This window comes from Necator americanus, chromosome X (genome assembly GCF_031761385.1).
Source record: "Necator americanus strain Aroian chromosome X, whole genome shotgun sequence".
Lineage (NCBI taxonomy): Eukaryota > Metazoa > Nematoda > Chromadorea > Rhabditida > Ancylostomatidae > Necator > Necator americanus.
In genome coordinates this window covers 3,584,035-3,599,092 of record NC_087376.1, presented here as the reverse complement: position 1 = coordinate 3,599,092, position 15,058 = coordinate 3,584,035, and the positions used below count along the sequence as shown (strand labels likewise).

The 15,058-nt window shown below is 36.2% G+C and overlaps 3 protein-coding genes across 5 annotated transcripts; 2 read left to right on the top strand and 1 right to left on the bottom strand.

Annotated features, from left to right (window-relative positions):
- Window positions 1-1,289: 1,289 nt before the first annotated feature.
- On the top strand, window positions 1,290-3,640 carry RB195_021394 (uncharacterized protein; the record flags this gene model as incomplete). The annotated part of the gene is made up of 5 exons (XM_064208108.1): window positions 1,290-1,370; window positions 2,471-2,605; window positions 2,935-3,090; window positions 3,190-3,351; window positions 3,539-3,640. The coding sequence occupies 5 exons, from the start codon at window positions 1,290-1,292 to the stop codon at window positions 3,638-3,640; spliced, it is 636 nt and encodes a 211-aa protein (XP_064063989.1).
- A 329-nt stretch (window positions 3,641-3,969) lies between these two features.
- On the bottom strand, window positions 3,970-8,898 carry RB195_021393 (uncharacterized protein; the record flags this gene model as incomplete). Of its 2 annotated transcripts, XM_064208107.1 has the most annotated exons (13): window positions 3,970-4,182; window positions 4,323-4,497; window positions 4,792-4,866; window positions 4,926-5,036; window positions 5,091-5,216; window positions 5,286-5,397; window positions 5,458-5,566; window positions 6,696-6,861; window positions 6,935-7,069; window positions 7,399-7,444; window positions 7,512-7,672; window positions 7,829-7,911; window positions 8,767-8,898. In XM_064208107.1, the coding sequence occupies 13 exons, from the start codon at window positions 8,896-8,898 to the stop codon at window positions 3,970-3,972; spliced, it is 1,644 nt and encodes a 547-aa protein (XP_064063988.1). The 2 variants fall into 2 exon arrangements, with proteins under 2 accessions (XP_064063988.1, XP_064063987.1); XM_064208106.1 differs by lacking the exon at window positions 7,829-7,911 and having other exon boundaries at window positions 8,747-8,898.
- A 957-nt stretch (window positions 8,899-9,855) lies between these two features.
- On the top strand, window positions 9,856-13,577 carry RB195_021392 (uncharacterized protein; the record flags this gene model as incomplete). 2 transcript variants are annotated; one of them, XM_064208104.1, is made up of 13 exons in its annotated part: window positions 9,856-9,897; window positions 9,956-10,077; window positions 10,137-10,237; window positions 10,764-10,822; window positions 10,888-11,018; window positions 11,079-11,158; window positions 11,223-11,333; window positions 11,453-11,615; window positions 11,682-11,787; window positions 12,374-12,552; window positions 12,696-12,774; window positions 12,838-12,943; window positions 13,381-13,577. In XM_064208104.1, the coding sequence occupies 13 exons, from the start codon at window positions 9,856-9,858 to the stop codon at window positions 13,575-13,577; spliced, it is 1,476 nt and encodes a 491-aa protein (XP_064063985.1). The 2 variants fall into 2 exon arrangements, with proteins under 2 accessions (XP_064063985.1, XP_064063986.1); XM_064208105.1 differs by having other exon boundaries at window positions 11,073-11,158.
- Window positions 13,578-15,058: the final 1,481 nt, after the last annotated feature.

The window sequence follows — 15,058 nt, the reverse complement described above, 5'->3', positions numbered from 1 at the left end:
TCCTTAATCATACGGTTCTTTTCACTTTTGCATAACGTAATTGATTATACTTGATATTGACTCCCCTTTAACTATGCCGTCGTAACAACTCGTTTTACAATTTTTTTTTGTTTGATATGATCATGAATACCGTCAACATTGTGATCCTAGATTTCGATCTTGGTTCTTCTCCTTCTGAATTACAATGATGTGATTGTAAGCAACAAGTGAGAACAATTATAGTGTGCTACAAAAATCTTGTGAATAGTCGAGTGACTCTGCTAAGAACAGCATTTGACATTGTTCACATGAAGCCGTGAAGGGAAGCTGGCGACCGTGTCAGTGTTCATAGGCAGATTTTGTTGGTAATTGCGAAGGTGCAACTATACCTCTTGTTTGGTATGATAGTGAGTAAGGTTGGGAACTGCGGGTGTTGTCTGTACAAAACATTCGCAGATGAAGAATTCATTCATACGACTACAAGGCAAAGTCACGTAGCGGATTATCCCTTTCGATTTCGGAGTCCAGAATGTTCGGAGTAAGGAATCAAGTGTTCCTGGCAATTGAGTTATATCGTTGTCGGTGAATTTGCAGTTATGACTCCGTTATGACATATTGTTCTTTTCATTGGTCTGTCAGTGATTTGTTAACTGTTCGCATGATCTTTCATCTTTTTCTCCGTGGCTCCTGCGCCGTATGGCAGAACTGAAATCTAGGTTTTGACGTTATCCGTTTGTCATTATGTTAATAAAACGCTTCATTTAATTAAACTGATTGGTTCTTTTTCTATGTTTTTGTTTCGCATGTGTTGAGATTTTGCAGTTACTATGTCATGTTAAGATAGGAGATTTCCTATCGTGACACAGTTTTAATCCTACCACAATACTATATATGCGTACCGCATGAGAATAACCACATTTCTGAAATATTTGCGAACAGTGGTGCCTAATGCTCGGACAGCCGCGGATTGTGGCTTTTTTTGGTTTACTCTGCGTGTCTAACACCTTTCGGGAGCATATTGTTCCATAATTGTTGCTTTCGTGCTTTCGTTACTCCATGAATCTGATAAAATAATTGATCGAATGCGTTAGGAGCGGATGAAATATGGAACATATAGATATGCGTGAAATGTTCTGAGTATATATATTTGCGATGTCCTTTTATCCTCTCGCTATTGCCTCGAATCTAGTTTCGAGCGAGAGCGTCACGCTGCATAATCGCAGCATATAGCAGAGCACAGCTGTCGAGCATCATTCCTGTATGGTATTTTCGATCGTATTACTGTCTATTGTACTATTCTAACCGTAATAATGTTACGAGCTGCAGCTGCTGAACGTAACGCAATTCCTATTGCTAATGTATTAAGTATGTATCTTTTGAATGATATGAAAGTGAGTTTATATATAGTTAATAGTTCTTTATATATACATATAATTAATTATTAAATTCTATATGACAATGTTAAAGTTCCCTTGAAATAGTTCCAATAAGAATTCCAACAAACTTCTCTTTTTTTGTATTGTAGTTTCACTAATGTCGTGCCGCCGAGTAATTTTCGTTTTTCCCTTGCTTTCAATTTCTTTTTTTCTTTTTTTTTCTTTGAAAAGAAATAAAAAGGACATAAACAGCTAATTATTTCTCTATCCGTGGTTCATCTCCAAAATGTTGTTATTCCCAAATACATCCATTCTATTTTCCTTCAATTTCTTAGTGCTTCGCGAGAATTTCTTATTTTTTTTGGATCTCTTTCCTTTACAAACATCGTACTGTATTAAAAGTATACTGACTAAGGACTAGAGTTCACGTGATGGAATCGTGGAATAATTTCTTGAACTTTTTCAAAACTTCCGACATGTGTGGAGTGACTCGTTTTTAATAGGGTTTGGAAGGAAACGGTTGCTCTCTTATATGACCTTGACATTGATTGTCCTTTGAGTGCGACGTTTCTCAAAGATCTGAAACGGAAAAGAAATAATAAGAAGAACCGTAATAATAAGAATGAATAAGTGGTGCGGAAAATATGCGAAGGTGCCCGTATTTTCTATTATATAGTCTTTAGTGATGGGATGGACATTATGTGTCAACAGTGTTGCAAATTCCAGGGTTTATTTCTTATGGCATCAGTTTAGTGGTATTTTTGAACGAAATAGTGTTCTTTACACATCATTTTAGGTTATTAATGAGGAAATGCTTAAATTCAAATTTTTTACAAGGACCAATGTATGTAAGTAGCTTCAACTAATTACTAATTTGATGAATGAGGGTCACCTAAATTTAGCCACCTAGATCCACTCACATTGACACGGTTTAAGGGAGATGTATACTATATGTATACCGTCTAAAATTATATTAACGGATTTTTTTAGTAGGCTTCTCTAGGATGAACTGTTATAAGAGGAAGTTCAACAACCTAAACAGTTGTACCTAGGTCAGAAGTTTTTTCTGGACCTAGTGAAAGTAATTCGCATTGTTTACACTTTCACCTTTACAGTTGCTAGAAATTTCTTCCGGAACCGGTCAACATGTGATGAAATTCGCTGAAAAATTCCCTGGTGTTACATTTCAACCGTCTGAAGTTGATGCTCGATCTCTTCATAGTATTGTTGCTTATATTGACCATTACAGAGTAAGTTCTTTTGTTTTTATATGTCATTTCGATTACTTGAAGTTTAGATTCATCTGATCACCGATCCTATAGATATCAGCAGCGTTAAATCTGTACATGCACGGCAAAATTTCAAATTTACGTCCATGTACATTTGTTTCAATACTGCAACTGTACTTATTTCTTATCATTAATTAAGTAATATTACTCTTAATGAGAAACATCTTAAAGTGTTTATCACTTTCTGAAAATTTATGAAAATGTGGCTGAGTGACAAACATTCGTATAAGCATTTTTACGTCTGCAATAATCCATAACTCTTGGTACTATTGATACTGATATTTTTTCAGCTCGGTAACGTTCGTGTACCACTATTCATTGACGTAACACGACCAGTAAGTCATTGGGCTCTGCCAGGCGATTATGGTCCCCATTCAGTTGATGTTATTCTGAATATTAATATGATTCACATTAGTTGTGAAGCGGCAGTTGAAGGACTTTTTAAGGTTGGTCCAAGGTTGCTTTAATCCTTATATTACGGTACTATGATAGTTTGTGTTTATTATAGTAACAATTCTGATTATCTAGCTAAAGTAATAGTTTAGGCTGCTGGGATATTATTGAAGCGAGGTACTGGACTTCTAATTACTTACGGCCCATATGCAGTTGATGGAGTTATTTCACCTCAAAGTAACATTGATTTTGATGCTGGATTACGTAGTCAGAATCCAGAATGGGGACTACGAGATATCCGTCATCTATGTTCAGTAAGTTACGTTATGCTTATTGTCGATTCGCATTGAGAACAAATTCCTATCTTGCTTAATGTTTCGATAAGATATACCTAATTTTCACTCGCACGCGTCTAGTAAATCCTATGGTACTCACTTTTTCCAATTCCTCACACTTTTCACTCAAGTTTAAAACGAACTAGTTATATACCAATATTTCTAGCTAGCTTCAAACTGCGGATTGAGAATGGTAGCTCGACACAACATGCCGGCGAATAATCAAATGCTTATATTCAGCAGGGATTCACCGGAAACCAACCCCTAAAATCCCGAATCATTATCAGAATAAGAATTCGAATTCCTTATTCTGATATATTTCCAAGAGTATTCTGAGTATAATGTGCAATCGATCAAAATCTTCAGTGTCGTGTATTTCATTGAATTAGATAAAACTTCTGAGAACCGTTCTGTCAAAACTATTACATTCTTTTCAATATTTATGGTAGAGATAGGTAAGAAAAGAAAGTACAATAGTGGCACGCATTCAGCACAAAAAGACTAGATACTGTGATGGGATCTTCAAATGAGAAGCGAAATGAAAGTACACGTTTTTTTTTAATAAGACGAGATAGCGTTATTGTGCTCAAATAGTCGTCAAACCCGATCAAATTCGATGTCAGCGTTCTCGTCCGATGTGTGAGCGTCGTCATCGTCGCTCTCGTATTCGGGATTGTTGAGAACGTTGTTTGTTGATTTATGAAATATACGTTCTCCCGGTGAGATATCATTACGAATAAACTGCACTTCTCCGTTGTCCGATGGTGACTTGAACTCAAATGGAGTGAAACGATTACCATTTTGGGCATTCTGGAAAAATATCAATTACCCGTTCTTTTTTTTCGTAATTATTTTACTATTATCCTGGCTGAGACAAGTTCAATGGAGCAACAGATGCGCTAAAATCCTAAAGTAAATCCAATAATGAATTTTAACCAGTAAAAACTCACAACTTGAAGAGTTCGATTCAAAACGGCCGCCAGACGATGTTCAAAAAGCTTCAAGGCGTAATCGTATAATTCGATATCAAGTTCATTGTGCTCACGAATTTGTCGTAACTGTTCTGGAGTCACGTCAGTGTCATTCGATTTACTTCTTGTCCATGCAGACAGTCTTCTGTTGAAGCTAAAATCTTCACACATTTCTGACCAAGACAACATTTAGGAATCTTCACGAAGAGGAGGGAAAAGCCTCCTACAGAAACCGGTGTTTTTCGGTCTCTACATTTCAAATTTTATATCAACTACTTGATTGCTCCAACTTTTGCAAATTTCTGGTGCACTTTGAAAGAAATTTTTAGCAAAAGTTTGCAAGCTAAAGTTAAAATTCACAAGTGTATGCGGGCAATCATTCGATCGAATGTTTGAACAAGACGGATAAGTTTACGGAGCAAATAGCAGAACTACTAAAAACTCAGACCTCAGATTGAATAGTCGCTCGAACATAATTTGACTGTCATCCATTCGTTCCTTGATTCCGAAAAATGCCATATTTCTGAAGTAGGGGTATGTGCTTTCATTTACCACTCTTTTTTTAATGAACTAATAGAGAACCTCAAGTTTCTCTTAGCACTTTCTAGAAGAATCCTATCTCTGGTTCTGGGATCTGTTCCATTCCTAGCATAACAGTTTACAAGCGTCAAATCAGCTAACATGCGAGTTTGTCTAAAAATTGAATACGTTTAGCGAATTTGCTTAAGATATCTGACACAGTTTTACCGGTTGAATGCTAAGTTGAAGGGGCAGTGCAGAAACTCATCCAGACTGACATCATCCCAACCGAGGTGAGGATCAAAACACAACGGTAACTCATCAGACGTAGGCGCTCTACCGTTACAGATGTGTCTGAACCAGTAATTACGATCTAGTTGCCTAATGCTATCAGAGGAGTTGACCTTGTCACTCAACCACTACCTCGAAGCTATCCATGTTGCACCACGATTCACGTGACGATATTCAGAGATAAAACGAGTGATTGGTTCTCGAAGAAATGTTGTATAAAAGTATCTTCGCAGCCTTCTTGAGCCTTGAAATGATGATTGGATAAGGATATTGTGATTTATACTAGCAATTTTAATTCACTTACCCTCCTTCTTGTTCAGCATACGGTCAACGCATCCGCTCACATATAATTCCGTAAAGTCTGCATGTAACCCGCATAACCATCCGGTCGAATAACGAGAAAATAACCAAACCTGTAAAAAGAAGTTCTCAAAGACAAAAAAATCACTTTTTCTATATTCGTTCATGTGTTGGAAGATAAATTCTGCGGCAGATGCACACATTAATTACCGCGCATGGATCCGATTAGCATATGGCATGAAATACTGGTTATTTTAACAGTAAACAAATAGCCGCATGAGACCGTAATCTAATCCCATTCATAAGGCGCTCCGTTGACGATTTCGTGAAAGCCAAGTCAGGATTCGAGTTAGAGCGAACTATCATCCAATCGATGGAAATACAGTTTGAACCTTGTAGTTTCAAGTCACAGTAAAGTTTTTGAGCATCTATTCTAGTAATCCTATTCCGAAACCTTCATGTATAATTAACGCGAGTGGAAATAGATACTTAGCAGATCTACGAAATAAAACACATGTGTTTAAGAGTCTGAGGAGTGCAGCTCCTAGGAATTGGATATGGTAGGCCGTTATCACACAAGCGAATGAAGGAAGAATTAGTAGATTGTCTTCGTCTTCGGAGATCTACTCAAATAGTTAAAATTACCAGGAAATATTGAAATTAAAATTGAACTACTCTACTTCTGAAAAAAAAACACTGTGTATGATAAACGAAGAATTTCCAGCAGGCTGCTTGCTTGATTTGAAGTTTCTGAATCCATCAGAAGCTCAAAGGTGCCACTGGAACGTGGTTCTCCCCAAGAAATAAAAGCAAATTACACTACTTTAAGAAATATTCCATCAAGAAAATTTATAGTTTCAGCCAGAGAACGCATTCAACTTGTCGAAAACTTCACTTGGAGTCTAATTTCCATCAGAACTAATCCCCGTAAAGTCGAAATTAGGAAATAATCGAGCGCACAACTAATCTCTGTCATATGAGCGGGTTTCACCAGAGAAAGATGAATTACGCAAGCAAAAAGCTACACGCTTTATCTACGTCGTTTCACTAAGACTTTCGGGAAGATTTACGACAATCTTACTGACGCAGTCTGGATGACGCTTAGAAGGTTACACCCATAAGACAGCTGTAATATAACTAGAGATATGCGTCGAGTAGAGGAAGAAAGACGAGATCTTGCACGAAAAAAAAAGAAAAAACAATGGAACAAAAGCCTGAAAACCAATATGAGAATATGCAAACCTCGTTTGGCTTATTCAGCCGATTGCACGTACATCTTTTCTTGCCTTTCACACACTGGCACGGTTGTTCGATATTTAGATGACGCACCAAAAACTTCTCAAATGAGGTCCCAGCAGTCTTTTGGATGTGGACGAAAACAAGTACGTCATTGCTATTTATTGAAAAACTAAAAGAATTTCATTATTCGAAAGAACTCCTGGAAAAGGAGAGAGAGTATAGAGAGGATGTAATAGGCTGACCCTTGTTCTGGATTTTCAACAAGATGAGTGAATGTAGTGTCCCATGTGAACTTGGAGTCCAAAGTGATCGGTTCTTCGAGATGATTTAAAACAAAGTTTCCATTCTTATCGGCTCCAATCGGTTTTTGGTCGTTACTAAATAGAAACTAAGAGTGTAATATCGTAGACTACAGTATTTCTTCTCAGCGTTCACATACGGAGGCCATATGTTCCTTAGAAATTCCGCTACTACGCTGTTATGATGAGTTGTTTAATACGACATAAAAGAGGCTACACCGCCGACCACGGCTTCAATGCAGCCAGGACAAAATACGTAAACAATGCAATTCTGGATGTCGATGTTTCCTGTTATTCGTAGAAGCAGAGAAAACCAAATAATTAGCCTTTCACATCGGGTATTCTTATGAATCGTGCTTAATCGATCAGAGTAATCCGAAGAACAAGAGAAAAAAAAAACTACTCACGTCGAAGAAGTGTAATCCGAGTACTGGTACTGATAAGTCGATGATCCTGAAATAGCAAGATCCAGGTAAATGCAAAATTTCATTTTTCAAGAGAAACAAGAACACAGTCCCACCGATTATTAGGTATATAGCAGGTGCGGATAAAACTACAAAAACGAAGACGATAAGTTTCCGTGAGAATGTGATACTGTTAGCACGATTATCCTGACGTCTTAACATGGTCGAATCAGGTGGAATTTTCGTTTGACCATGTTTGCTTCTTTTGCTGGATGGGCTTAAATTAATTAATTCTTTAGTAATTCAAATATTTTTATGAAATGAAAATTACAGAAGAAAAGAAGAGCATCAGTTATAAAGGGAAAAATTTCGAAGCTAGGCGAATATCTGTGAAAAGAAAACAGCTCAAGATAAACATTTCTCACAAGCTTACTTTCTGAATATATATAGTGTTCGTTGTTTGGAGGAGGAAGACGCATGTGAGATTAACAACTCCTCTATATTAAATATAATGACCTTAAAAAACAGTGGATATATAAGATAGATGTTTTTGTTGAATTTTGCTAAGCTAATGAAAATTGTTCAAACAAAAAATCAAAATCAATCAAGAAATCGATGGAATTTCTTCGAACAGAATACGAGATCATATTAGCACTTCCATTTAGTTTAAACGGGACCACATAACAACAATCTTTCAAACTTATTTCCAAGATAAATCCTTGAAGTTTACCTGTAAGATAACACTAAGTGCCGAAAACAACTGAAATAATTCCAAATATTTGCCTATGTCAAACAATCTCAGTTTTTTGAAGCATTTTTCGTGAGAAAATTAACCATGTACTTTTGAGAAAATTCTGTGTACTTGTCGTGAAATTCGAAGAAATGTGAATTTTGCTGATTTCGAAGTCAATGCGAAATTTGGAACAGAAAATACTTTGTTGGACTGGTTTGGGACTTGATTAGAGAGGAAATGGTGTTAGCCAAAACCTAAGCAGATAATAAAAGGGGAATTCTAGAAGAAAAGAGAAATATATGGTCTTTTTTCCAATTATGAAGAGTATTGAATATCATGAAATAGATATGTAGCAGATTATTATCTATATTTGAGCAGATTTAATCGAACTAGTACTATTATGGTGAATCCATAAAGAAAGAAGAAAATAGGTTCAAACTGGATGAAAATGATAGTAGTGTTTACATGTGAAGAATAGTAAAGAAGAAATAATTGAGAAAAAAAAAACCGCAACTCTGAGGTGCGGCATACGAGCGGAGGTGTGGAGATCTTTGATCTCACGGGAAATCGATGTCAATGAGGTGTGAGGATGAGTGAGAAGGTCGTAGATCGTCGGACCTCAGCAAACGTCGGCCGACCGCATAGCGACCGAATCGAACGCGAATCCGAGCCGCATTGAGGCGAATGCGAGCGTTTGCGCGCGTCTCGTCGTCCACACGCCAGCTGCTTCGGACGGGACCTCGGATCCTCGGACGTAAGATGAATGGCATACGCACGTCGATTGAACTCGTTTCTCTTGTCACTCAACGACAGATGCTATATTAAATCCTTAATACGATCCACGAGAGCTTTTTAATGTGATGCGGCTGCTTTTTGTTCCGGCGCCGTTGCGCAGTCTTTATTATCCGATTCTAATCAATTGCTGTTATCAGCTGATTTGTTTGTGTTCTCATGTTCGGGAGCGATGTTTGCTCGGATTTTTCGTGTCCAATATTGAATGGTGCCGTAATTCATACATAAACAATTTTGTCCATATGGTCTGTCACGTCACCTGCTGCTTCAATGTGAATTTCAGTCATTTTCTACGTTAGTCGTTTCCTGATGTTGATGATCTTCCAGATTATCGCTCTATCCTATATCTACTATCATGCTGGCTAGTGTGCAAATCTATATGTTCATGAAAGTTATCGGATTTCTACTTAAATGTAAACAAATTCTTATTGATTACTTTCCTATATAAGACAGATTCTAGTTCTTCATCTGGGCTGGTATCTTTTGCATGGATTGCCTGCATGATGAGCTTTGGATTCACCTGTATATAATAATGGATGGGCTTAATTACATGGATATTAGGAGTAAATAGTTTGAACAAATAGATATATCTGGGTATAGAGCTTTGCATGTTCATTGCTTATGAAATAAAGCTAGGCTACATGTTGAATTTTAATAAACTCTTCCTGTCACATAGTTCGTTCCTGTCTCTTACATTTTTCCCTATTTAAGTCGCTTCCTTTTCCCTTCCTATCAAATTTCCAACGCTTTATCCATGTTTGCTTATGGGTCCTTTCTTTCGGTGTTGTTCAATATCTATGAATCTTCAAACCAGCGATTTTACAGTCATTGTCTCTTTCCACTTAAGATAACCTCTTTATCGATGCGATAAGTGTGACGGACACCCGCCTTCTCCGCTTCTTCTTGTATTTTATTCGCTAGTGCTGTTTTTCATTATGCCGGCCGATATTGATCGATCAACGCAATATAGCCCATCGGTGAGTTTTATTTGGAATCATTTTATAAGAAATATATTTGAAAAAAAGACGTTTTTAGATAGGTCTTCTATACATCTTTAACCTTATCGTTGGTACTGGGGCATTAGCACTACCGAAAGCATTTCAAACAGCCGGTTATGCTCTTAGTGTACTTATACTTCTGATCTCTTGCGGTGTCAGGTGAGTTGTCACTCAAATTATCCTCATTTGTTGCCTCTTTCCTCAAGAAATATATTTAGCTACATAGCAGCAACCTTCGTTGTGGAATCACTGTCCGTAGGAAATGCTGTTCATGTACGAAAACGTCGGCGGGAAGCGGAACCAGCATCCGAATTTGATGGTACGTTTTTCAGGACCTTTTTAAAGTGGTTTTTGTACTTTTTGCGTAGGTGGCATATAAGCGTCAGCACCTGTTGGATCGAATTCGATTGTAAGGACAGAACCCTTCACGTAGGGACCATGTCAAAAAAAAGGAAGTCAGTGATCTGTAGCGAATGCGTTGCGGTTGCCCGTACAAACATGGCTATGATTCGATTCGAAATTCAAGTTTTTTCTTGCGTTATGCTGTTTTTTATTCCAATTCCATCACGAAGAGAAACGCGTTACGTAACGTAACAATTGCGCATCGTCGCAAAAAAAAACCCTGTTTTCAGGAATCACTCTATTTCTTTTGTACACCTGACAGCTGAGTTAAGCTAAGTAATCAATTTTTAAACATTTTTGGCATTTTCTTTATTCGTAAAATTGAGTATAAGTTTTAGCAGTGTTGGAAACAGTTCTTGGCAGTATCTTTCACACTTCGCCCGTTGTTTTCATCTGGTTTTTTCATCTGCACAGCAGCGCTAATTAATCATTGTTTCTTGTAGATGTGGTTATCTCAGAGAGTGGTCCATCTTCATTTGAAATCAATGAAAAAATCGAAGTCGTAAGTGAATGAGTTTTAAAATCTTCTCCTCTCGTCTCTTCTATCACTTTTAAATTTTAATTCAGAGTCAAATGGCGTCAATGTTTCTTGGTCGTGGTGGAGTGATTTTTAGCTATATAGCTTTGGATGTTTACCTTTTTGGTGATCTCGCTATCTATTCTACTACGGTATCGAAATCAATGATGAATATGATATGGTAAAAAGAATTTTTTTTTGAATTACAAAAATTGTCCACATATCTTCTATGTAGTTACAGCGCAAGCGTCAATACATCTATCGTTATGCCATGGGATCCATGTCGTGAGAGTTGGCCTGATCCACTCGATCGTTTTACAGGTATTTACTTTGTTGTACGTCTCCTTTTTTTCGCTTAATTTGATGTATAGTAGTTTAATTTTAGTGTACCGATTATGTGTATTCGTATTCGTAGCGGTTTGCACTCCAATGATTATTATGGGTATTACAAAGACAAAATATTTGCAATTAGCAACAACTTTATCTAGATGGTCTGGTAAGTTCTTTTCTAACTACTATGTTATTTAAAAAATTTAAAGTAACAGCAGGGATGCTCTAAAGCTATGATTTTTGTAATTTTTCTAAAACTAGTCCTATTAATTCTTTTATATTTAGCGTTTATTCTCATGATCTTTCTCGCATCGGCACAAATAGTATCAAATGGTGCAGCAACAATCCCTCCAGCAGCGAATATTCATGGATTTGGTTCGCTTTTCGGTGTAGCTGTTTATGCTTTCATGTGTCATCACAGTATACCTTCTCTTGTTACACCTATGAGGTGATTAGACTAGATTTGTTTATTTGTTTATTCGTATAATTTTTCAAGTAACTCCCCAATTTTCAGCTCAAAATCTGGTATTTTTGGGAAACTTTCATGCGTGTACCTACTAGTCCTATGTTTTTACTTTACGCTTTCCCTTACTGGATCTTTTGCGTTTGCGCATGTACAGGTATAGTGCTGTTATAGTCTGCTTCAGAATACTTTTCTTTCCTTTTTGGATATCATTTTATTTGATATAGGATGGGTATTTCCATGTAAAAATTAGAAATTGACAGTAACCACACGATTAACATTTGTGCTCTTGTTTTTATTGATTGGCTCACTATTGTAGTGGGTATACGACGTCGAACTCTATTATTAGCTCTTTTATAACTTCCGAAAACTGTACTATTTTTGGAAAATGTGTAAAAGTGTCCAGCGTAAATGAATCCGCATGGGATGCACCATTGTTTCTGGAAGTAAAAAAGTGCTTCACTTCACTCAGTGGATGATTTTTCTTTCATTTAGCTGGACAAAGGGGAGATAGTTTCGACTAATAGTTTAGCTCAAGAGCAGCATTCTTATGAATGTACAGACATGAGGAATCAATGTTTTATAATTTTATGAGCTCCCTATCTCTAAATTATCCACACAGTTCACGATTGTCAAGAAAAGAAACTCCTGGATATCGATAAGTATTTGTAGTTTATATCGGAATTCATATGAATCGGTTGTTTACGAAATTTGCGCAGTCCGACAACATATATATTTTTCAGGATGTATATACTCTCAACTTCTTACATGATGACTTAACTTCGGTGTTCTATTTCATTTGCGATCATTTTCTTGCACTATTTCCTGTTTTCACTTTAACTACGAATTATCCTATTGTTGGTATAACTCTTATAAACAATATTCGAGTTTTACGGGATTTGATTACACCGACTGATTCATTGTGAGTTTATCGACAATATTTTCTGTGTTCCTTTTTTCCTACATTTTCATTTTTTCATAGTAGTAGTAGTAGTAGTAGAGCAATGTTGTTGTTTCTTCTATGGCTTTGTCTGAATCCTAGCAATCTATTACCAACTCTTTAAGACAATCGGAGGAAGAGTCCTTATTGGAAGATGATGGAGAACATGATGATAGAGCAAGAAGAAGCAATCGTTCTCTCCAGGTGAATCTTTGACCGCTTAGAAATGAATAGTTTTTTTTTAAAATTTTTATCTACATTTTTCAGGTTTCTGATGTTCTCATTCCGTTTCTAGTGATCGGATTTCCAACAATGATCAGTTTTTTCACCGATAACGTGTTAATGCTGGCTACTGTTACAGGATCATATCCGGGTAAGTCAAAACGTCGAAAATAAATCCTGAAAATGCTAATTCTCCGAACTTTCGGGATAGTTCATAACAAGCTTTAAAAAAGAACGAAAATGAGAGAAACGACACGAAATAAATTGGATGGTTACACTTTTCATCGTCGAATTCATTTCATGTCAGACTACTAGGTTTTCTTTCGCTTTAAATATCTTTCTCGTAGTTTCCACTACTTAGGTAATTTATAACACAAGATGAATGCGATTTATCAAGCAATTCCTCCTGTTGTTGTATCGTTTGCTAATGCAGTCCTTGTAGTTATCCGGAAGCGTTGCAGGATTTTTTTTGTGCGTTATTTTGTTGGAATCTATTTTAATATATTTACTATATGCTATATATTACTAGTGGTTATATCCACATTATCGTAATAAATTAATGTTCAAAAATAGTATCGTTATTTCTAGGTGTTGGAGTCCAATTTCTGATTCCGTGCCTGTTGGTGATGCGTGCACGAACGTATGCTAAAAGCGTTCTGAACTTTCCGGTACCGAAAAAATTTGCCAGTCCTTTTCAATCCAACTATTGGCCATATGCGATATTTCTTTGGGCTGCATTTGCTATAATTATGGCTACTGTTAATACTCTTGGTGTTCGATTCTAGAGATTTCTTCTACCTCATTATGTTTAGCATCTCTTCTGTAGCGTTCATGTAGGCTGTAACAGATTCTGCTCTTTCGAATAGCATATCTCATTTTACTAGTTGCATTTCTGTTTAGTTTTAGCATTTCGACGTTGTATTTGTTTAGTACGCTCATCTATTTTAACAAACGGATGATTTATTTTTCATATCGGGAAGTTTGCACTGTGATACTCGAGCAATTCAAATATTTTCATATTTTCGCAATGTTAGTTAATTAAAACTTCACATGTTTCTAATTGTTTTGTGTTCGAATAAGCTTCGGATAGTTTCTGGAAGGAAATAAATTTGATTGAAGTGAACATTGAATTATTTCTGATAATAAATGAAGAGAATAGTTGCCGAAGTGATGCCGAGAACAGCAATGTAAATAAAAAAAAATCAAGGAATTGCATGAGTTACTGAGCAAATAAGAAATCTTACCGAATTTTTTTAAAGTTTACGTTAGGATTATGGAACCAACGATTATTCAAAGGATTTTCCTGAATTGTTCAACGTATCATACTCTATACTTGTTATCACTGCATTGATTCTTTCCAAGCGGAACTCAACCAACAATATCGATTAGCACATTTGTGCCGCGCAATGGTCGTGATGCGGCAGTGATTGGAATAGAAAATATGGTAAGAAAAATTAGAAAATATTTGTGGTAAATAAAATATGTTAATCTTTAATAGAAGACTTTCTTTAAAGTCTGCTTACACAGTTTCTCTATGGAAAATAAATTTATTGGGGTTTAATATGGATACAAGTACTTTCAACCAACAAAGTGATCACAAAAAAAAAAACACGAGGTGTTGAGATTTTTTTTTATTACAAGCAAAATATAAAACACCTATATTCTCATTTTAATCTGTTCACAACAGGTAACGAATGATTTTTGTGACGTTTCAGAGGAATTCACTCATAAGAACGGAAAAACTTCAGGATGACTGGAGACATGAATGGAAAATTTCATTATTCAGAGAAAATAGCTTTCGATTGTTGGGTTTCTGGAATGAGAAACAAAAGCATTAATATAAACCCAGGAATGTCATTGTTAAATGACGTACAAAAACATGAAAATATGAATAATAATCTTGCAATGATGACATTGCATATCTTCCATATTTCTTCAATGTTCTAGGAAATTTCTTGAAATATTGGAAAACAACATGAGGAAAAAAGGGAATAAAAGCCAGATAGGAAGAGTGTCTGACGATTATATTGAGGTTTTGATTCTTATCACGACACTTCTTCACTTCTGGTCAATATACGAGATTCTGGACAACTATAGGCGAGATTCTGGACAATTGAGGTTCGTTTAAGGTTCAACGAATTGCTTCATGAATTGGTCGGCATAAATTTTAGATCTAATGTAATATTGTTCTGGATGATGGGAATGTTTTGAAGTTGTAGAAGAGCTTCTTGACTTCATTTCTCTAGAAGAGATCTAGAAGAGCTCT